The sequence below is a fragment of the Orcinus orca genome, chromosome 4, assembly GCF_937001465.1.
Source record: "Orcinus orca chromosome 4, mOrcOrc1.1, whole genome shotgun sequence".
Classification (NCBI taxonomy): domain Eukaryota; kingdom Metazoa; phylum Chordata; class Mammalia; order Artiodactyla; family Delphinidae; genus Orcinus; species Orcinus orca.
The window spans coordinates 36028667-36052893 of record NC_064562.1 but is presented as its reverse complement, the minus strand read 5'-3'; the positions used below and the strand labels follow the sequence as shown (position 1 = coordinate 36052893).

The 24227-nt window shown below is 38.9% G+C and overlaps 2 protein-coding genes across 2 annotated transcripts; both read right to left on the bottom strand.

Moving 5' to 3' along the window:
- Positions 1–7647: 7647 nt before the first annotated feature.
- LOC101279607 (F-box only protein 22-like) lies at positions 7648–10038 on the bottom strand. The gene is given in 4 exon segments (XM_049709421.1): positions 7648–9050; positions 9053–9229; positions 9271–9442; positions 10006–10038. Coding segments are annotated over 4 exon segments (1131 nt in total). The 3' UTR covers positions 7648–8301.
- A 2254-nt stretch (positions 10039–12292) lies between these two features.
- On the bottom strand, positions 12293–20070 carry NPY2R (neuropeptide Y receptor Y2). Its single transcript, XM_033403759.2, has 2 exons — positions 18749–20070; positions 12293–14414 (listed from the first exon to the last, which is right to left on the bottom strand). The coding sequence occupies exon 2, from the start codon at positions 14396–14398 to the stop codon at positions 13244–13246; it is 1155 nt and encodes a 384-aa protein (XP_033259650.2). The 5' UTR covers positions 14399–14414; positions 18749–20070; the 3' UTR covers positions 12293–13243.
- Positions 20071–24227: the final 4157 nt, after the last annotated feature.

Sequence of the window (24227 nt, the reverse complement as noted above, 5' to 3'; positions counted from 1 at the left end):
TTTTCCTGATCTTATTGGAAATGCTTTCAGTTTTTCACCATTGAGAATGATGTTTGCCGTGGGTTTGTCATATATGGCCTTTATTATGTTGAGGTAGGTTCCCTCTATGCCCACTATCTGGAGTGTTTTTATCATAAACTGGTGTTGAATTTTGTCAAAAGCTTTTTCTGCATCTATTGAAATGATCAAATGGTTTTTATTCTTCAATTTGTTAATATGGTGTATCACATTGATTGATTTGAATATATTGAAGAATCCTTACATCCCTGGGATCAATCCCACTTGATCATGGTGTATGATCCTTTTAATGTGTTTTTGGATTCTGTTTGCTAGTATTTTGTTGAGGATTTTTGCATCTCTATTCATCAGTGATATTGGTCTGTAATTTTCTTTTTTTGTAGTATCTTTGTCTGGTTTTTGTCTCAGGGTGATGGTGGCCTCACAGAATGAGTTTGGGAGTGTTCCTTTCTCTGCAATTTTTTTTTTTTTTTTTTTTGCAGTACATGGGCCTCTCACTGTTATGGCCTCTCCCATTGCGGAGCACAGGCTCCGGACGCGCAGACTCAGCGGCCATGGCTCATGGGCCCAGCCGCTCTGCGGCATGTGAGATCTTCCCGGACTGGGGCATGAACCCACGTCCCCTGCATTGGCAGGCGGATTCTTAACCACTGCACCACCAGGGAAGCCCTCTCTGCAATTTTTTGGAAGAGTTTGAGAAGGATGGGTGTTAGCTCTTCTCTAAAGGTTTGATAGAATTCACCTGTGAAGCTATCTCGTACTGGACTTTTGATTGTTGGAAGATTTTTTTTTTTTTTTTTGCGGTATGTGGGCCTCTCACTGTTGTGGCCTCTCCCGTTGTGGAGCACAGGCTCCGGACGTGCAGGCCCAGCGGCCATGGCTCATGGGCCCAGCTGCTCCGCATCATGTGGGATCCTCCCGGACCAGGGCACAAACCAGTGTCCCCTGCATTGGCAGGCGGACTCTCAACCACTGAGCCACCAGGGAAGCCCTGTTGGAAGATTTTTAATCACAGTTTCAATTTCATTACTTTTGATTGGTCTGTTCATATTTTCTCTTTCTTCCTGGTTCAGTCTTGGAAAGTTATACCTTTATAAGAATTTGTCCATTTCTTCCAGGTTGTCTATTTTATTGGCATAGAGATGCTTGTAGTAGTCTCCTAGGATGCTTTGTATTTCTGTGGTGTCTGTTGTAACTTCTCCTTTTTCATGTCTAATTTTATTGATTTGAGTCCCCTCCCACTTTTTCTTGATGAGTCTGGTGAAAGGTTTATCAATTTTGTTTACCTTCTCAAAGAACCAGCTTTTAGTTTTATTGATCTTTGCTATTGTTTTCTTTGTTTCTATTTCATTTATATCTGCTCTGATCTTTATGATTTCTTTCCTTCTGCTAACTTTGAGGGGTTTTTTTGTTCTTCTTTCTCCAGTTTCTTTAGGTGTAAGTTTAGGCAGTTTTTTTGAGAGATTTTTTCTTGTTTCTTGACGTAGGCTTGTATAGCTATAAACTTCCCTCTTAGAACTGCTTTTGCTGCATCCCATAGGTTTTGGATCATCGTGTTTTCATTGTCATTTGTCTCTAGGTATTTTTTGATTTCCTCTATAATTTCTTCAGTGATATCTTGGTTATTTAGTAATGTAGTGTTTAGCCTCCATGTGTTTGTTTTTTTTACATTTTTTCCCTGGAATTCATTTCTAATCTCATAGTGTTGTGGCCAGAAAAGATGCTTGATATGATTTCAATTTTCTTAAATTTACTGAGGCTTGATTTGTGACCCAAGATGTGATGTATCCTGGAGAATGTTCCATGCTCACTTGAGAAGAAAGTGTAATCTGCTGTTTTTGGATGGAATGTCCTATAAATATCAATTAAATCTATTTGGTCTATTGTGTCATTTAAAGCTTGTGTTTCCTTATTTATTTTCATTTTGGATGATCTGTCCATTGGTGTAAGTGAGGTGATAAAGTCCCCCACTATTATTGTATTACTGTTGATTTCCTCTTTTATAGCTGTTAGCAGTTGCCTTATGTATTGAGGTGCTCCTATGTTGGGTGCATATATATTTATAATTGTTATATGTTCTTCTTGGATTGATCTCTTGATCATTATGTAGTGGCCTTCCTTGTCTCTTGTAACATTCTTTATTTTAAAGTCTATTTTATCTGATATGAGTATTGCTACTCCAGCTTTCTTTTGATTTACATTTGCATGGAATATCTTTTTCCATTCCCTCACTTTCAGTCTGTATGTGTCCCTAGGGCTGATGTGGGTCTCTTGTAGACAGCATATAGATGGGTCTTGTTTTTGTATCCATTCAGCAAGCCTGTGTGGTTTGGTTGGAGTATTTAATCCATTCACATTTAAGGTAATTATCGATATGTATGTTCCTATTACCATTTTCTTAATTGTTTTTGTAGGTCCTTTTCTTCTCTTGTGTTTCCCATTTAGAGAAGTTCCTTTAGCATTTGTTGTACAGCTGGTTTGGTGGTGCTGAATTCTCTTAGCTTTTGCTTGTCTGTAAAGCTTTTGATTTCTCCATCAAATCTGAGTGAGATCTTTGCCGGGTAGAGTAATCTTGGTTGTAGTTCTTCCTTTTCATCACTTTAAGTATATCATGCCACTCTCTTCTGGTTTGTAGAGTTTCTGCTGAGAAATCAGCTGTTATCTTATGGGAGTTCCCTTGTATGTTGTTTGTCGTTTTTCCTGTGCTGCTTTCAATAATTTTTCTTTGTCTTTGATTTTTTCCAATATGATTACTATGTGTCTCAGCGTGTTTCTCCTTGGGTTTATCCTGTATGGGACTCTCTGCACTTACTGGACTTGGGTGGCTATTTCCTTTCCTACATTAGGGCAGTTTTTGAGTATAATCCCTTCAAGAATTTTCTCAGGTCCTTTCTCTTCTCGTTCTGGGACCCCTATAATGCAAATGTTGGTGCAGTTAATGTTGTCCCAGAGCTCTCTTAGGCTGTCTTCATTTATTTTCATTCTTTTTTCTTTATTCTCTTCTGCAGCAGTGAATTCCACCATTCTGTCTTCCAGGTCACTTATCCATTTTTCTGCCTCAGTTATTCTGTTATTGATTCCTTCTAGTGTAGTTTTCATTTCAGTTATTGTATTGTCCATCTTTGTTTGTTTGTTCTTTAACTCTTCTAAGTTTTTGTTAAACATTTCTTGCATCTTCTCGATCTTTGCCTCCATTCTTTTTCCGAGGTCCTAGATCATCTTCACTATCATTATTCTGAATTCTTTTTTGGAAGGTTGCCTATCTCCACTTCATTTAGTTGTTTGTCTGGGGTTTTATCTTGTTCCTTCATCTGGTACATAGCCCTCTGCCTTTTCATCTTGTCTATCTTTCTGTGGGTGTGGTTTTTGTTCCACAGGCTGCAGGATTGTAGTTCTTCTTGCTTTTCATTAAAGTCTTTTTAGTGATTGGTGCCAGAACAATTAGATAAAGATATGAAAAATAAATAAATCCAAACCCAAAATTAATTGAGATGAATCATGGATGTGAAAGCTAAAACTGTAAAGCTTCTGGGAAAACAGAATATCTTTCTGGCCTTGGGGTAAGCAAATATTTCTCAGAGAGGATACAAAAAATACTAATGTTAAAAGAAAAAATGATCAATTGAATTTGATCAAAATTAAAAACTTTTATCACTTCCTGGGAAAAATCATTTGTGATACATGTATTTAGGAGAATATATCAAGTTTATGTTCAGTATATATCCAGAATTTATAGGGATCCACAATTCAATAAAAAACAAAAATATACAATTTTAAAAAATGTACAGTAGACATGAATAAAGAATAGACTTTTCCAAAGAAGATATATGAATGATGAATAGGTGTGATCAACATCATTTATCATCAGATAAGTGCAAATCGAAAGCACTATGGAATTTCCATTACAATGGAAAATATTTAAACATCTGACAACACCAAATGTTGCAAAAGTATGGAACAACTGGATCTCTCATATTTTTCAAGTGAGAGTGTAACCCCCATTTGAAAAATGTTTTGGCAGTTTCTTACATAAAGTTCACTATATATATATTCCATGACCTAGTAATTCTGTTGCTTGTATTTTCCTCAGGGACATAAAAATATATGTGCATGAAAAGACTTAGGAAAGAAAATTTATAGCAGATTTAGTCATAACAGCCAAAACCCTGAAATAACCCAAATGTCTATCAAGAGGAGAATGGATAAATAAATTGTAGTGTACTCACAAAATTGAACATGACCCAGTAATAAAGTAAAAATGAATGAATGTACAACAAATGGATGAATCTCCAAAGCATTATATTATGTAAAATAAGCCAGATATAAACAATATATAGTCTATGTTTCCATTTGTATGAAATTGAAGAATAGACAAAATTAATCTATGGCTTGCTATTGGAATAGGGTAGAGGTGATTGAAAATGAACATGAAGGATCTTTATGAAGTGATGAGAATCATCTATATCTTGATTGAGGTAAGTGGTTATATATGTGTATACACTTGTCAAAATGCGTGGCATTATGTACCTAAATCTGTGCCTTTAACTGTAAATTTTACTTTAATTAAAATATAAAATGGTAGGGGTTTGACTGAGTGCTAGGGCTGGCTGGGATTTCAGCAGTGCTGCAGAAATTCAGTGAATATTCCAGTGAACTGGTACCAATTTGAGGTACACAATGAAGGCAAACAGAAAACTACTGGGTGTCTTCTGCCCCTTTTCTTTAGAATTTTTTGTCTGCTTTTTCCCCTCCATGTCTCCCTCTCTCCATAGAAAGCACTCTCTCCTACACCTCATTCTGAATAGGGTGAAAATCAGGAAGTAATTATCACAAGAATTTTCTATTTTAAGCTTCAGTAAACTTATGTAATTATGTGTTGAATGAATGAACTCCCAGCTATTTAAAAAAACCCTGATAATTAATTAAAATGTTTTCTTCTAGAGAGTTATGAGAGCTTGCAGATAATTTTAACTAAAAGGATTGAGTGTTGCTGTCATGACTATACGCAGTTTATATAAGGAGATACTTATCTAAGATTTTCCACCTTTGTCCAGGACCCTTCACTTAGCATTGCTCTCCACAGTGGTTCAGCTATTACTTTGCTCCTGCCTCCCTCTTATCTCACAGTTTCTGCTTCCTGGTTTGGTCCAGGCCCTGTTCAGATGCTGATGCTTAGTTCCATGACCCCTTTAAGACTGCTCCCTTGAAATCGGCTGTTGCTCTGACTCTCCAACTTTAAGCGTTGCCTGATGCAGATTCACCCACTGGTCTTCCCAGCATTATGGAGTATATTACATGCTCCTTGGAACCCTGTTCACCTCACTTGTCCTTCCAGCCAATCTCTGTCAGTAGGAAACAGAACTGGAGAGGAGGACAACAGGAGAAAACTCATGAGAGGGACTTACGCTTGGGAATAACAGAAGATATTGTAAAGAACGCTATTAATTGTTGAGTTTTCTGCAAGGACAACATAACTCTGTTGTACAGTCATACCTGTAAAAATGTGCTGGTGGGCAAAGTGTAATCAGTAAGAGATGTTGAATAATCTATCAGTACAAGTGATTAGCACTAATAGCAAAACTCTAAGCTCAAGGTATATGCTCAACTATGTTTTTGCATAGCACCACATCACAATATCAAAAGTTCCAAAATTCCATTAGTATACTTTAAATTATATCCACTAGAAGAAAAAAAAGCTGCTGGGACTTGTATTTTAATGAATACTCATGACTATAATCATCTGTTTCATGTTGTCTTGGAATGTAATGACAGTTATAAGTAATTCTCATGAGGTCCTCCTAGGTAAGGAATGCCTACATCTAATTTTAGACATTTAAGCTAAACATCAGAAAGTAAATGTAAAATCCTTATAATGGAGACAAACCAGGTTTGTATATCTCCTGTGGAGCTTTAGAGGTCATAAGCTATTAAGTGTACTGTATCTGTCCATTTGTGGCTTTTTGTGCCTTTGACAAAAGCTGTTTACATGGAGTTGTCCTTGTAGTAGTAAGTAGGAAGATTTTACTTCCAGTAAATTATTTTTCCTGGAACAAAAAGGCAGAAGAAATCCTTCAGTGTCAAACCTCTCTTATTATTACTTCAGTGAATCTAAAATTACATTATCTCTGTTCCCCTAGACCCTGTTGTTACATCCCTCAATATGGTCAAGTCTGATGGGATCCAGATATAATTGTAGATCTATTTTGAGTGATGGTATTTGGCTCCAACTTAATATACACAGTGCACTCAGCAGTCCTGACTCTAAATACATCCACTGAATCCACTTTTCTCTTCCCTTCAGTTGCATTCTCAAAACAAGACTCCGATTTTCTTCTATCAGAGAACAGGAATAATTGCACAATAGATCTATGAGTACTTAGAGGCTGATTGTAGCTTATTCTATCCTAATAGATGACATTTTTAAATGTGTTGATGTTCAAAATGATAAGCACCAGTATGGTATGTATCATCTTCGATTATCAACTGGTTGGTAACTCTCACCAAGGAGCTTTTATGCAGAACAGCTTATATCCAAATTATTTTTGTTCACATTCCAAAATGCATTCCCCCACTGTCTTCACCCTGTCCTACCCACAGGCCACTGGTAAATACTTTCACAGGGCCCTGGTAGGAATTGTGTGTCATATGGAAAAAGGTTAATAACCACTGTTACATAGTTGGATGGTTTATAAACAGGCAATATACAATATCGAATGATAGTGTACATCATCGTGATTTTGTTTGTAATTAAATGTGTGTATTTGTGCATATATACATATCTGTACTTTTTTTTTTTTTACGATGTGTGTTACTTTCCTATGAGAAGGGCAAAAAACAAATTTAAAATCTTCAATTGCTTTTTCTTTGTTTCTTTTGAAGATAATGCAGCATGTTTAAATTTTAATGTGACAACTCACACCTGTAGCATATGTGGTGTTTTACAAGTAATTTGTTAAAGTGTTTAAACTTGGTAATGATTTTTTTATAAAGGAGAGTAGATTCAGGGTTAGTCATTTCTGTTTACTTCCATTCACTTACACATTCACCAATTAAAAAGAAAGAGTTGGAGTTACAGATAACATGTGAATGTCATAACTCACAGTCTTTCCTATAAACTCTTCCATACCCAGGAAAACTTGTAAAGTATATGGACATCTGACCAGTGTACCAAGGCAGAAAAAGGTCAGTGATCTAACAGACAGGTGTCTTTTATAAATCTTCACAAATCAACCCTTAGTAACCCTTTGTTAAATAAAACTCCTACCTTTGTTTAATGTCATAAGACATAATCATGAAGATGTTTGTATTCTCCACTATTTTTGTGTTTCTTTAGACTTTGTTTTCTTAAGGAAAAGTAAACTCTTTATCTTTTGTTGCCTTATAATTTAATATTTCATCTCATGAACTTGAAAATTTTAAAATTATTTTCTCCCTGAAACATCATTTCCTTTGCTCATCCTAGGAGGCTAATTCAGAATGTATATCCTTGTGTGGTTTTTAGATTGTTGTTTTTAAAGTCTTGGTATAAATCTTTCTTCCTCCTTTCCAAAATGGTCTTTACTGGTACTTTACTCCTTAGTCCACCTGTACTAATAGGCCAGTTTTAAAGAGTATCTTTTTTTTTTTTTTCTGTTGCAATTTCTTTATTGAGGGAAAAGGAAAATTTTTTTCCTTATAAGGTAATAAAATACTGATTAGTCTTGGCAATTTATTTGACTAAGCAACTTTAGAGTACTAAAACAAAAATAGTTCTTTAACATTTATCAAATAAGTAAAAAGTCAGCAATTTGTTACAGCTTCTGAAAAAAATGGTAAAATTGTAAAGCAGAGAAAAATTTCCCAAGCCATCTGTGTATTTTTCTCCTTTATTAAGGGAGAAAAATATCTTCATGAGTCTGCTGAAAGATCATCTAACATTGCAGAGGTAGTCATGGAATGTCTTAAATCTCCTTTCTGTTGATGAATCCTTTTTCAGTCTTCCTATGCAGAAGACTATTTAAAGTCCTATCACACAGCAGCTACATATCTGGTGCAGTATAGCCATAATTGGTTCACTTGTGCCTGATGCAAAAGCTCTCAACTCCCGGTCTTGCATTACATTATGTACAAACTTGTCCTTCACCTAATATATTAAAAACTACCAAATAATCTTCAGAATGTCAAAGCTACAAAACAGATACATATAAAGTTTTTTGTTTGTAATATACATATCCCAAGTTTCCATTTTCTGGAAAAGACAGAACCCAAAAGTTATACATTGTGAAAGCCACTTTACAGGTGGCTTTATTTAGATGACCCAAGATGAATTAGTGCCATTATTGTTGTATAGCTGTGAAATAGATCATCATCCTTTACCTCATTACATTTCTTCAATATAAAGTTTCCAGTGACTATGCGATCACATCCAATTTCTCCATTTCCAAAGAAGCCAAATAAAGGAACACTAGGAAAAAACTTTCTAAATGCATCAGCCTCCACATTCCCCTTGTCTCTATAATACTGAAAGCCCCTACCAACACACGCAAACATGAAGCCAATGGTATTCTGCTCTGGAATGTTGGCTGCTTTGAGGCGCTGCATCGCAGCCTCAGCAGTCTTCTCGTCATTGACATCCTCATTGAGAAGCACTGTGGCACTCTGGATACGATGTCCACTAAATGATAGTCCAACCACACCGGTGGCATCAATATCCAGAGGGGTCTTTTCAGAGGTCAGCGATGCCAGGTTGTCCACCTGGCCTCCAGCCAAGATGACATTCATATCACTGAAAGTGCTCACTACATGCTGCAGATAATTATTGGCTCCCACTTTACAACAATTATAGCCAAATACAAGGACCACACGAAGCTCAGGGTTATCTAAAAGACCTACTTCAGTGAGTTGATGCCTTTCTAGTGTTAATTTCTTTGGATCCATAATAAAATGAAAGGGTTTTATTTTTATTCCTTCAATTTGAGGAAATAATAGAGCAAAACCAGATTCTCCAATTTCTATTTCCTGAGGTGGATTGCTACTTGATCCCATTGGCGTCACTCAAGCTTTTCAGCTACCACGCGGACCAAGCAATGCTCCTCCAGGTGGCCGGCAATCGCCAAGCGCGCGGAGATCCAGGTCACACTCCGATGGGTCCGCAACACTCTGCGCACACACTCCCTCCATAAGCGACACACGCTGGGGACGCAAACGCACAAAGGGCTGTGAACGGACGTTCACTTCCCTCTCTCCCGCGGCTCACAAACCACCGGCCCCCACCACCCATTAGCGCAACTGCAGGAGATTCCTGCGGGATCCAAAGTCCCCGGGAGGGGGAGGCGTCGGGCGCCGGTTCGGAGGGAGAGCCGGGGGCAGAGAAAACCTGGCTCCTCTGGGAAAGGTCCCCGGGAGCACTACGGCCGGGCTTAAAGAGTATCTTTAACACATTGGCCTGGATAAGAGAAAAAAGGCATAGTTAACTTGCATCACTGCAACTCTGAAGAACCCAGAGGTACAGAGAAGGAGAAAATGTGGTTGCAACTAGAAATTGCACCATTTGGGCAGTTCTCAAGATTGCCAGATTGTTGGACAGCAATTAAGCACCATATTCTCCATTCAAAGCTCTTGCCTGTATTGTAGGGTCTGGAAACCTAAGAACTACATTTCCCCAAATCCCTGCCAGCAAGGCTTATGTTATATTTCACAAGTGAGAGATACTCACATGAATTTTGGAAAGCAGAAGAGAAACAAAAGACATTACTGAGTCTATGGGAGGGATGAGCAGGAGAGTGGCTTTAGCAGGAGGCAATAACATTTTCACAGATAAATTTATGCTTATTCCTGTGTATTGTCCACATTGCTGCTGTAGGTATTCGTTGTGGTTTTCTGCAATTTTGCACTTCCTTGTTTCCTCAATGTCAGTGGAGGCTTTTCCTAACTTTCACTTTTCCAGTTCCTCCAATGGTTTTGCAAGATTTTAATTTCCTGTATTAAATGACTTTTTACTGGAAATACCTGTGATCGCTTCTCCTTAGCTATCTGAATCATGACTAATAGACTTCATTGGCTGCTACATGCTTCCCTTGTACAAGGTTCTAGATAATTCTGAGTGAGCCATAAGTGGAATCTATTTATAGAGCTCCTTCAACTATGCCAATGTCTATCCTTAATGGCCTTCAAAAAATAAAGCCAATCTAATCTTGAACAAATATGCACCTTTACTGGATTCCAGCATAGCTAAAACCTTACTTTTCTACAAGTTGTATGATAAAGATGGTTTCCTATCGTGTAGCTTATCATTTACATCCTTATGGATGTATCTTCAAATCTGCTTTAATATTTACTTGACTCATCAATTCAATTTCCTTGATGGATATTTACTGAGCACTTACTTGGTGCCAGGAACTGCAAGTACCTGTGATAACACAATGATTAAAACAGTCCTGGTCCCCTGCCTTCATATGCTCCATATGTAGCAAAGATTGGAAAAAGAGAGAATCTGCAAGGGGTAAAACATATAGGTACAACGAGGTACTATACATCCTTCCAAGTCATAGAAAGATTTTGGCATAAGAATGATGAGGGGAAAAGTGATTTGATAAAATTTGAGTTTTTTGAAAAATCACTTGGCTAGTGGGCAAAGTTGGATTGGATAGGAAAATGATGAGATATAGAAAGAACAATTAGGAAGTTGCTACATTAAACCAGTTGAGAGATATAGGGGTCTAGGGAGATAATCACCACCTGAACTATGGTGGGGAGTACAGGGATGGAGAAAAGTGAATTGATTCAAGAAACATCTAGGAATCAGCACAAAATGTGAGAATTAATTGGCCATGTGTTATAAAGAGACAGAAGAGACAAGAGTGACTCCAAAGTGCTTACACTTTTGGGAACTGGGTGGATAGCAGTGTCATGACTGGGACAGGCAATACAGGGAAACAAAGTGGAGGTGGGGTGGGGTGTGGATCAAAATGGCAGGTTCTGACTTAGACACACTGGGTTTGATCTGCTGGTGAGAAACTATGTGGGCACGTCAAGTGGGCTGATAGAGGTTTGACGTCCAGAAGAAAGGTCAGGTCTGAAAATAGAGGTATATTCAGGCATTGTCAGAATATGGTTTATATCTGCAACCACAGGAATGAATACATTGACTCAAGTTCATGTACAGACTGGAGAGAGCACTAGACTAACTGCGTAGGAGCCACCATGATTTCCCTTTCTTTAGTTGTGTCAAAGGCTGTCTCATCTTGGACAGGAACTCTGACATAAATTAACACACATTTCTCTAATTTCCTAAATTCTTTTTATTCAACAGATAAAATCACTACATAAAAGACATTTTATTAATGAGTTAACATAATTAATTAGATCACAAGTATTAATTGGATTCTAATAATTTACTATGACAACAGGTGATACAGTAGCATGCACATTTCCTACAGTGTAAGAATTCTCCAAGAGGAAAAAAAATCTTTGAGCACAATTATCTATTAGCATCTTAAGCAAAGTAACTGCTATTTAAAAGACAAAAAGCTTCTTCTGGGACAGTTACGCCAAGTCCAAGAGAAAAATGAATTATTCAATTATATGTTACAGATATACATTATTTGTCAACTTCTTATTCAGTCTTACACTTAATCTAACTTCCATTGTTTTCATTCTTTTTCAGTATTCCAAAAATGCAGTCTACTTCAAGACCAGTCTTTTATTTCTAGCATGAAAATAATTCAGTAAGAGCCATAATACGAATTTTAAATGTATCCATAAAATAAGTTGCTCCTGTTCACAAAGTTAATGTTTATAACTAAATGCAACAGTCATGCTGAATTTACTTAAAATTTAAGGAATCTATTCACAAATTCAGTCATACTTATAAAAAATATGATTACAATGAAACCTCATTAACAACATTCAAAGAAGTACAGCTATTTTAATATCTCAATTATTTTTCATGAATGTAATAGGGTTTTAAGCATCTTTGGTTGGATAATATTGAAATAAAAATTGTATTCACAAAATCATTAAAAGAAAAGTATTACAGCATCTATGTTCCACTATTTATAGGTAAAATTTTATTATGTATATATTCAGAAGTTATCCAAAAATATAGCTAATTATTTTGAAAGGAGGATAACTTATGTTGAAACTGGTCCAAACTGAACATTTTTAAAGTGGAATGAATGTAATGTTTTTAATAGTTCTTACCAGATGGGTTCCATTTTGATGAAATTACATTGTTTTATGAATCATGAATGGGTCCATGGAAGATGAATTTCAAAAGTAAATAATAATAACACTGCAGTAAACACATTAGAGTATGTACCTGTGCAAAAACTGCTTACAAATAACCGCAAAATGCCACAAAACTATCTCCTAATCTGATTTAATTTTTAGTGAAGACAAACTCAACTCCAACATAGGAGTAAAATGTGTTCAAAAAGTTACAATTAGCAATGATTAAAAGTATTGTGTGGCATGCTTACTTGTTATTCAAATAGTAACTATACAAAGCAGGGACAAGTTGAAATGAGAAGTTAAATGATGGTTTACATTTCTCTGAGAATTTCAGCCTTTGATTCTAAGTTGAAGAAACTTTTCATTAAATGTGCATTTGGTTTTAAAAAACAATTGGCTAACTGGGTGGTAAAGATTCCCCCCATCATTTGCCAAAACACTAATTACATAGAAAATTTCGGTTTATTTCCTTGAAGTCATTCAAATAGTTGGTAACATTTACCTGCAGTGTTCTCTGATGGTTTTAGTCCATAGGAAGAATAACAAAAAGGCAAAATACAATAGAGAAGAGTCTGTGGCTTTCTAGGGAAATTGGTGTTGACAGCCTTTTCATCAGATGAGGGGGGAGCAGTGAATTATACGTCATCCCCGTTCTATGCCCTAATGTGATTTTAAAGTCAACTTTTTTACCCACCACCTCTTAGCAATGCTGATAACACCAACTCCTTGTTCATGTTTCCTTCACTCTGGGAAACAGTCAAAACCATTTCTCTCTGCTTTTATTCATAATTCAACCTACAATCTAAGCAACTGTAAGCAAACTTTTGTTGCCTTGTCTTTGAATTTGAGTGTTTTTACTAGACTCTGACAACCAGTTTTCCATGAATTACACTGCAGATGCTTCCATTCAGATGCTTCCTTAAAATGGGAAATGAGGATGCACCTGCACGCCCCACTCAACCAGGTTTACAGCTCTGGTCAGAATTCATCCATATATTTTCACATGGCAGTTGCCTTAGACGTTGGTAGCCTCTGTGAAAGAATCATTAGGACCATTGTTCTCTGTGGCTTCCAGGTTCTTTTTAGCCTTGAATGTCACAGATACCTCAGAGTGAATGGCGTCTAACCTCTGCTCACAGCGGAAGGCTGAGAGGAAAGCTTTTCTGTAGTTGCTGTTCATCCAGCCATAGAGAAGGGGGTTGGCAAAGGTGGAGCACATGGCAATGATGTGGAACACAGTGAAGATAAGTTTGTACTCCTTCAGGTCCAAGACTTTGTTGTCAATGTCGACAGCAAGTTGGAAGGCATGGAGCGGCAACCAGCTGACTGCAAATACCACCACCACACACACCAGCATTTTGGTGGTTTTTTGCCTCCGCTGATGGTAGTGGTCATTAGCAGCTCCAGGGGTGACATGGTTCTTAAGTTTACTCCAGATACGAATATAGGAAACAGAGATGATGCCCAGAGGCAAAGCATACAGGATTAATAAGGAAGAAAGACTGTAGACAGTGCCATAGATGCTCTTCTCCTCACCAGGCCACTTCTCAGTACAGGCCACAATCTCAAAGTCCGGAATAATCTCAATCAGTGAATACTCCCGGAAGATGGCCAGGGGGCTTGCTAGCAGGGCACTGATGCCCCAAGCCAAGCCAATAATCAAGAAGCTGATTCGCTTGGAAATCTTGCTCTCCAGGTGGTAGACAATGCAACGATGCCGGTCCAGGGCAATTACTGTCAACGTGATGGTGGACACTTGTACTGCCAGGCCCTGGGCATAAGGCACCAAGTGGCATAGGACGGGACCCATTTTCCACTCCCCCATTAAGGTGTAGGTAAGTGTAAATGGTAAGCACAGGGTGTTCACCAGAAGATCCGCCACAGCCAGATTGGCAATAAAAAAGTTGGTTACTGTACGCATGCTCTTGAATTTGATCACCACATGGATCACCAAGGAATTGCCAATCACCCCAAGCAAGATGATGGAGCAATAGGCCAATATAAGGACGATCTGTACCTCAATCAGCTTCGTGCTGTCTATAAGCTCCGGCTCAGAGTTAGGGGCCAGCTCCCCTCTAGGAGTGGTGTGCCCTGGACCGAACTGCTCCACTTTCATTTCTTCCACTGTCTGGTTCTCATCAGCCTCTGCACCTAATGGGCCCATTTTCATCAACTAGCACAAGAATCTACAATTTAAAAAATGAACAAATATGGAACGAGGAAAACTCAAGGGTGCAAGGAATATCACAAATGGGTTGGTTTCATTTTGGTTGGGGCTCAAAGTACCTGTCCTCTGATCCCTAAATTTGCATATAGTAGAACATTTCAATAAAGTGGACCCTTAATAGGTCTATTCACAAATATGGATGAATTAAATCAGATCCCTGAAATGTATATTATGAAGGCAAAATGTAATGTCTATAGTATAGACACAAGTCCTTTGTGAATGCGACCAAATTGATTCAATCCATTTTAAGTGAGATGGATATTACAAACATTATCAATTAATTTTATAACTGCTATAAATTCATCAAATTAATTTTAAGGTAGATAAAGTTTGCTTCAATATCTTGACTGTTTTACATTTATAAATATAGCAACTAATTGCACAGAAAAGAGACAAATATTAAAATCCTTTGCCTGGTGCTTGGACTTTAGGAGCATAAAATATTTAAGATAAACTGAGCAGATTCTGTTTCATAGCCAGTTTTTCTAATGTAGGGATTAGCGTTAAAAATAGGTAGGCTGTGTAAAACAGCAGCTTTTTTTATGATCTGAAATAAACTTCCTACCTGACATACAGCAGAATCCTACATAGGAACTGTATGAAAATATGTCCAATCTGAATTTCATCTCTAATCCCTGAATACAAAAGTTTTAACACCTTTCTTTTCTAGTCACCCACCTCAACCTCAGAATCCTTCTGTGTGTCCTACTTAGGTCAATACTATCCTCATTAATTAAGCCACGTAAAGCTAAGAAGCAGGTAACTACACAGGCTTTTTCATCTCCTTTAGCCCACATGTTTAAGAGACCCCTCAGACTATTCTTAAATATCTCTCCCAATGGTCCTCTTATTTCTACCACGTTAATTTTGTCCTTCTTGATTTCCTACTGTAATAACTCTAATAGTTGTCTAACTTATCTCCCTTTTCCCTATCCTTCCTTTCTTCATTTCTTTCCTCATTCATTCATTCATTCACTTAACTAATATAATTAAGCATCTACTAAATGCCAGAGGTGGCTCCACTCTCATGATGCTTATACTTATTCAAACGTGCATTCAGCAAGTATTTAAAACCCACTGTCAGGAATTAGGATTTGTGCTGGGGGAAAAAACAACAGGATAGTGCCCCTACTCTAAAGCTCTTACATTTACTGAATAGAGCATACTCTGACATTAAAGTGTTTTTTCTGAAATTCAGATGTGATCACTTCATTTCCCCAACATCTCCAAATTGCTTCAAATAATACTAATCAGTTTCTAATATAAAGTTACCTTCTCAAGTCTATAAAAACATCCGGAGCCCAACATCATAATGGTAGTACTTCTTGAATATGCTCATAATGAAAAAAGGCTGCCACCATTAATTCAGAACCTCTTTGAAATGAATTTGTTTTTTATTAATCATAATCACATCTACCTACATTGGTAGGTGAGTCATATTTATTCATGCCACAGACAATGTCTGGCTGAGTCTGTTTGCTCAGCTCCATTCTTCCCCTGATGCTGGAGGGCTGACTCTTGTTGACCATATTTCCAGGTGCCCAGGACATTGGGATGCTGGCTGCACTTGGCCAACAGGAGGCACTGGCAGGTAACTAGGAGGCAGGAGGAAGGGAGAATCCAGAAGCCACTGTACTCTTCTCCCTCCCTCTCTCCTCTTACCAGTGCCTCAGCCATCCCTCTATGGCTGGCTCCCACGAGAATGGTTTGCAGTGATTTTGTTTCCAGTGGAGGCACAAGGTCCCTGGATTAAGTCATACTGCTTTTTCCCTGTGTCCCTCTATCTGGAGGTAGTAATGATTCTTTGCTCTTGCTAATCCCTGTGTGGCCTCAACATCCTCTGCTTGGCTTCCATCACTTGTGTAACCAATTTTCTGCGTTAAATTCCTTCTCTTTTGCATTCTTGAATAGGTTCTGTTTTGCATGATCTGCTGAGCTTCCCCTGCATATATGCTTTCATTAATTTGCTCTCCCACTACAGCTGCTGCATGTACAGGCTGATAACACTGACATACACAAGAAAACCCCAACTCCACAGTATGACATTCAAAGCTTTCCTTGAACTCAACCCTACCTTCATCTCTCCTGACATCTTAGGATATACCTGATGCTTCTGTCATACCAAACTACTTCCAATTCCAGCAACACATCAGCCTTTCTCATGCCTCTCTGCCCTCCCTATTCACTTATCTCGACAACCTGTGTTCACTTTTAATCCTGCAAGGAGCACATGACACATCACAGTTGTTTTCCTTCAGCCTCCTCACCGCAGCTGTGTCTTGTAGGACACAGTCTGGATTGTTTCCATCCATTGTTTAAATCTTAGCAAATATGGAAAGCACAATTTTACTGAATAATTGAGGTCGGCAAAGTACAAAGTAACAATTTTGATCCTTTCCTTTACTGAAGATAATTGCTTATATAGGATTCTTGCTCTGATATGACATCTCTGTGCTTATTTTCTTGTTCTTAATCAGGTAACCACCTCTACAAGAAAGTTGTTCCAAGATATAATCTCTGATTAGAACATTAAAAATTGTTAGTCAGTACATACCACAAGGAAACTTTCTCTCTCCAAGGGCTTAACACACACACACACACACACACACACACACACACACACTAATAGTTGCTTATCACAAAGATGATAGAGATTTTCACATACTCGTGCATATTCTTTACTGATATATTCTCATTCTCTCTGAATACATTTCAAATAGAATGTTCTAAAGAGTCCAGGCCGCCTTTTGCACTTGCCTCCTTTCTTTAGTGATTAGAGAAAGTGGAAACTAACCATTCAAATCTTGGAGTGTTTTATTTGATGGGCCCTTTCATTTCCCTTAGACTAAGAATGAGACTCTACAGAGCACAATTAGTCAATCCTGACAAGTCTTTAACAGAACTAATGAGACTCCAGAAGGTCTGAGTTTGAGGTTTGCAGCAAACTAAATTGGGAGCAAGCCCAAGATTGAAGGTTATTAGGAGCATATTTGATTTATTAACTTATTTTGCTTTTTCTTTTCAGTCTCATTTTCTTTATTCCCTTCTTTAAAGCTTCTCTACAGGAATGATTATTGATCTACAGGGTATTAGCATGTGGATTCTAATAGCTGTTCTCAAGCACACGACTGGCCTTCAACCAGGTCAGAGTGTTACCCAGAGAATGTATCATTTTATGACTGCACTTCTGGAAAAGTGGAAGAGGATAAGAGAGTACACAGAGGGAGTCACCAGAGTAAAAACTCAAAAGCACAACAATTCAAAGATGAAGAGAAAAGGGGGAAAACGTTTCCATGAAATAAGGTAAAAATGAGGCATCACACTGTTCAAGACATTCAAGGAGAACTGTGAGTGGTAGTTTTCTTGAACGAGTGAATCATTAGAGATTCAGTTATAGAACTATTTCTTCGTAGATAGGAAAATGGCTTCAGGACTTTTTTCCCCCAGAAAGTCAAAGAACTTCAAATTATCTAAGTGGGAAACAAGTTTATGCTTTGACTCCATATTTAAATTTGTGGGGTTTTTTTTGCAACAGTATTCTTACTGTCACAGGTTGGCCTTAGTAAAAACTTAATACCTTTACAATCACAAAACTTTCCAGGAATTTTTCTCAGGGAAGAATCCCAGAAAATATGCCATATGCCCTATATGTATTAGTCCTGGAGAGAGGGGGTGTGGACATCCAAGAATGTTGCATGTAAGACATGACCATTTGCCTGATAAGCAGAAAGTTGAAAATATTCACCAAGGCGATTGGGAATGTACCTCTTCTGTCTATTTGAGCCTCTGACCTTTGAAAACAGCACTGTGTATTTCGTGTCACTGAGTTTACACGATGTGTCCCTATTTCCAAAAGCCTTAAAGCTTTTCCTTTTGCCTCCTTTTTGTCCATCATATGCTCCTACCAGGGAGTGAGACCTTCTGGTGCAGAACCAGCGAACGCTTCATGAATGTGTCCGTTCTTGAACAGCTTTGGAGAATGCAGTATGACCTTCCCCGCTAAACAGGTGTTTGATTTTTAAAGAGGCAGGAAGAGTAACAACCTGCTGTTCTAGAAAGATAATTACCTCTCTCTAAGAAGAGTCAGGGAAATAGTCAAGACTCTTCAATGGTGAGGAGTATTCCAGTGAGTGTAGAAAACAGGGATGGTCTCACCCACAATGACCATCTTCGGCCTAAATGTGGAACAAAAGCCCCTACACTCATGAGGACCTCCCCCATCCCTCTTCAAAGGACCCGAAAGCTTCTTTTGGGGTGTTCTCATTACCAGAAGGTGAATCAGTTAGGACTTACACGTACTGACCCGGCCCTCGCGCTTCTGCTGAGACGTGGAAGCCAGACGTGTGCCGCCTGTCAGTTTGATGATTATCTAGCCCGCCGACCCGGAGAGGGCACTGGGCGGTTCCCAAAGGCAGGCCCAGTCCGTCCGATCCGACGGTGCTGGGCAGCCGCGCGCGCGGGAGAGCAGGAGAGCGCAGCGTCCGCCTGACAGTCGGAGCCGCTAGGAGGTTTGCGCCCCTGGGGTCCGCAGCCCACCTCCGCAGCAGAGCGTAAGGGCACCGCCCCGCCCCGCACTGCGCGGCCAGAGGAGCGTGTGGGGATCCGAGGCTCCGGAGGCGGGAGACGAATCCCTCCCTTGAGGAAAAAGAAACAGGGGCGGAGGGTGGGGGACAAGGGTCCCTCAATGGAGAAGGCTGGACGGAAATTCTCCGTGCGATGGAGCTGGAAACAGAGTCCAGGTCTCTCCCCCTGGAGGGCTTGGAACGCGCGCAGCGGGACCCTGCCCAGAGCCCCCTCCCGGGACCCCACAGCCGCCTGCAACGGCTTCTCTTCTCCCCTGACCCCCACTGGCCACCCCCAAGTTTGATACTCTGGGTGTTCGCACCACTCCTACCTTCCACCACCCCCTCCCTTATTCTCCCGCTCCTCAGTTCTATGAGAGACGGCCCGGCGAGGACAGACCCCGGACTAGGGCCGGGCTCACCACATCCTCCGAGGAGAGGCCAGGGCCAAGGCCAGGGCGAGGGCTAGGGCGAAGGCGGGGCGGACAGTCCCAGCTGCGGGCGCTGAGGGTGAGAGGAGATCTCGAGCTGGCTCGAGGCGGATCTGGGAGGCAGAAGCCCAGCGACTTGGCGGAGATGGTAAAATCCCAGAACTGCAACCAGGAGTCGCTCTCCTTTTTGCTTATAGGAGCAGAGGTGGGGGGCTGGACCCCGCGCAGAACCACGGAAAAGCGCCGCACGACTGCGCGCGGAAGACCAACCCTCCGCCAGGGCTGGAGCGCAGGGCGCCGGTGCAACTCTAACTGGGCGGTCGCTGCGCTCCAACGGGAAGCAGAAGCGAGTTCAGATCCTGTTTGCCCGCGATCAATTGGTTGCAATTTCCTGAACTGGTGTCTGTTGACAGTTTACAAGTTGGGTAGTGCGCATTCAGATTCAAAAGCCGGCAGCCCGGGTGGTGTACGCTGCTGCTCAGGGCAAAAGCTAGAATAGGAAAGAGAAAACAAAGGGTCACAAAAACAAAACAAAACAAGACAAATCTAAATCTTGATCTGTCCAGTTAGCTGACTTTTGGATCCTTCGCTCTTTGGTCATGACCCAAGCTACTCGTGCCACGATGCGCGCGTGCCTCCGAAATGCTCTCACCAGTCTCCTCCTGGCGATGCCCTCTGCTAATGGCTGGAGCCCGCCAGGCTGAATTAAAGCATCAGAGCAAAACAGGATTGCGGAGTCAGTCAACAAAGCTGCGGGGTCTGTTTCCTCAGTATTCCTCCCAGAAACTCTTAATTCAGAGCCATTCCTTCTCGCAGTTTTCAGCCAATCTCTCTTCCCCTTGTTCATTTTTAGAGGGGGCAGCAGAGCCCATAGAACTAGGAAAACAAAAGACTGAAACTGGAAACCGAAGCCCTTCCTCCAATATCTTGTGCTGGGGCTTAGCACACATTACTTTCCTTGTATGCATCAGTCTCTTCATTTCTGAAATGAGGATGATCATACTGCTTCACTTGAAATTTCTGTGAAGTATAAAAAAGAGTAAGCTAATCAAAAAATACTCTCCAAAATATTAGTTAAGTCCTCTTGTCAAAAGCATTGAGGTTTCAGTCTATGGGGGCTTGCCCACACCCTGATAGTGTTGCATATGTAAGGCATTTTTACTCAGCCTAATCTGAAATTGATCTTCTGGCTAGTATAGAATTATGCCCACAGTAGAAGAGAAATTATTGAGAAAACAAAAAAGCTTGGGCTTTTCAATTACCAGTAAACAAAAATACATAGAACTGGAAATATCCAAGATGTTCTACACAGTTCCACTTAAAATATTTTTGTACATTTTTTACCTTGGAGAAATATTCCTTGTTCACACATGTGTTTTCTGCAACAGGTTCCACGTTTCTTAATATATTTGCACCAGTGAAGAATGAACTATGTGCCAAGGAGCTGTAACTCTAGAAGAGTAGGAGTGGCTTAAAACAACAATCACAAAAACAAATACACAGGAAAACAGATGAGTGCTGTAATTGCTTTGGAGGACTCAGCAGATTTCACTGACATAGGTTGCACAAAACAACTTTGCCTCCTTTTAAAACTGTTTTTCAGAAGCATCTTAGCAAGCACATACAAATATTTGTCTCACTCTCTTACCGACACGTATGTGTCTTAGAAGAGTCACATAGCTCCACAGACATCTAATCAGCAGTCCTGTTAAGATTGCATGACTTCTTTGATTAATGTTTTCCAATAAAGTACACAATTGCATGAGAAACTGATCCATGGAAATTAAAGTTGCTTTATTGTGTGTCATATTATCAAGGATAGTTTTGACAATTAACTCAACACTTTTTTGTGCATTAAGATCTAACAGATATCTTTTAGTGTGCACATACACTGTAGTACAGCAGCAATGAGCCACTCCGATAAATGCCAATAAACCCCATCAAGACACTGATAGAAAGTGGTGGAAGTGGTGGTGAAATATTGATTAATACAAATTGAGACAGGACACAATTTTTACTGCCTGATTTCTGTTGTGTCAACTCATTTAGTTCCTTGGGCAATTTCACATCTAACTAGAATATGTTCTGATTGCTCCTCACATAGGGAGCAGACTCAAACTCAGATGCCTTTAGCTTGGGCCAATGACCTCAATATACCAGCAGCCTAGGCTGCAGTAGCCAGTAGGGAGGGTTGGGGGCTATCATGTGTCAGAAAGCACAAAGCACATGCTTCTTCTAAAGGAGGAGGCTGCTTCTCAGACTCCACTGAACTGCCCTGCAAAAATATAGATTCAGTATTGTGAGATCTGATATTTTAAGAGAAGAAAAATCCATATTATTAAAAACCTTCCAGATTTTATATGAAGGAAATTAATTTTTAAAACGTAACCCCCAGGTGGCCCAAATCTGTGCAGACCAAAATAAATAAGGAGATATAGATAGGGATAGATAGACAGACAGATGGATAGACAGATGGATAGATATCTGCAGCCTGGCCATGGGCCCATGTAGCCTCTCATATTTGTATGTGATGTTTGACAAACCTCCTAAAATATCCAAAACATGACTCTCCTACCATTTTCCCTACCCATAGACCATTCCTCAGTGCATAAAAGGAATGCAGCCAAATATTAATTGCTAAATAAGTAATTTTTTTCCCCCACTTCTGATTGAATAGGTGTTCTCAATGAGACTGAAGTAAAGAACATGGTGAATAACTGAACAATTTGGTATTTTAGATGGTTGGAATAAGAAATTTCACAGAAGTGCTTCATTTAAAAAAAACAGATGATGTCAGGATAGAAGGCCATTAATGATACATAGTTTTTAGATAAAGTAAATCATGATATGGATTTCCTTCAGTCTAAATTTATTTTGAGAGCAAGGAAGCATGCTCCAATGTGTAAATAACTTCGTTGTTATTTTGATTACAAAAGTAATTTATAACGATTGTAAAGGGAGCAAAGAAAGAAATATACATTATCTAAAACAATGTTTTCCAATAAAACTTTCTGGAATGATGGAAATGTTCTATATCTGCACTGTCTAATATGGTAGCCACTAGCTACATGTGGCTATTGAACACTTGAAATGTGGCTAGTGCAAATGAAACTGAATTTTAAATTTTAATTTTTTTAATAAAAGCACTGAAAAGAACAAGTGTGTTTTGATTCCTGGGGGAAAGTTCAGAAAGCTATTTTTTTCCCCTTAATGTCAATGTTTCCTGAGAGATTATTAAATAAGCTTCAAGCCATACAACCCTAACTTAAATCACAGACAGAATGAAATAGTGTAGTGCAGCTGGAATGTGGAAGCTGATTCCAGAAGGAGAAAGAAGTAAGCTCCATAAATCAGGACAGCAGCCCAAGGAAGGGAGGAAGAGCAAAGAACAGAAAGAGGAAGGACAGCAAACCCATGCAGAGGAATTCTCTAAACCCAGTCATGTAAGAAAAGCTCAGTGAGGCTTATTAGCTTTTATTAAATAATGTACTTAAATTCTCAGACTGAAAAAAAATCCTAATAACAAGTCCCTAGTTAGGAAATGTTAATAATCAGGTTAGCTTAACAGTTAGTTATAGTGCTTAGTATATTTGAAACTGACTCTGTTTTGCTTTATTTAAATGTTCAATAAATTTAGTTATTTATTCTTAGGCTTATTAAGTCCTTTCTACAGAAATTATTTTTAAAGTTTCAATAACACTCTCCTACAGTAAAAAATTATGGAGCCTAGCTATCCTAATGTCCATTTTGTTATACTGTTGATTCTCAATAGGTTGTAGATATATTTCTGATTGGATATGAAAAGGAACAATGGGAGTTAAGTTCATATCTGAACAGATACAATGGAGGCTGTACCAAGTAGACATAGAAAAAGAGACTAGTTTATGTAAATGGAGCTGCAAGTGTAATAACTTTTAAATTAGTCTACCTTTTTAAAAAACTAGCCAGTCTAATCACACTTGTTCTGATGCAAAGGTAATCTTGTTCTGCTTCCTTCTATCTCATTGAAAACTTAGTTCATTTGGAACAAGTGGACCAGTAAACATGTGAGTGAGCAAGAAGTGGCCCAGACAGTGAATTTCACAAAGCTCACAGTCTGGATTCTCTTACAGTCCTTGTATGCAGTGTGTTATGTAGGCAGGTGTCTCATTCAAGAAAAGCAACTAGTCATTCAGAGTGAAATGTATGCTAAATCCTAAACTGGACATAAATATCATTTGCTATGATTTGTATTTCTATGGATTCTGGATTTTTATTTTTGTTTTGAATTTTTAATTACAGATTCAAAGTAATTAAGCAGGATTGTAAGCAACATATGCAGCATTTTGCTGAGATTTTTATCTTTTGGTGATCATCCAAATGGATATTGAGACTGGTAAAGGGCCAAATCTAGAAGGATATTAAAATGCAAATGACTTACAGTTCAAATTTTAACATGGAACAAAGGAAGGGATATTTTTATGTGGAATTCAGAATTTAATCAATGCAAATGTTCATTGGATTATCTGAAACGTGCACAGGAGGCCCATGGCTAAAGGGGAAACCTGCACTCTTTTAGAAATATCAACTTTATTTAATAAGTGTTTATCCTTGTAGCATAGAGACATAATTTGATATGTATTTTTTGAATCATACACTTGAAACAAATTTAGTTTTAAAATTTTCTCAAAAAAGTACAAGTAAAATCAAAGCTCTCATACTAAATTACTATTGGTTTATTTTGAGAGATGAGAAGTCAAAGATTTATATATAGTTTTCACATGTTATTTTGGAGATGAT

Excerpts from the sequence above, each read along its gene's own strand:
- NPY2R (XM_033403759.2), bottom strand. The coding sequence starts at position 14,398 with ATGAAAATGGGCCCATTAGGTGCAGAGGCTGATGAGAACCAGACAGTG.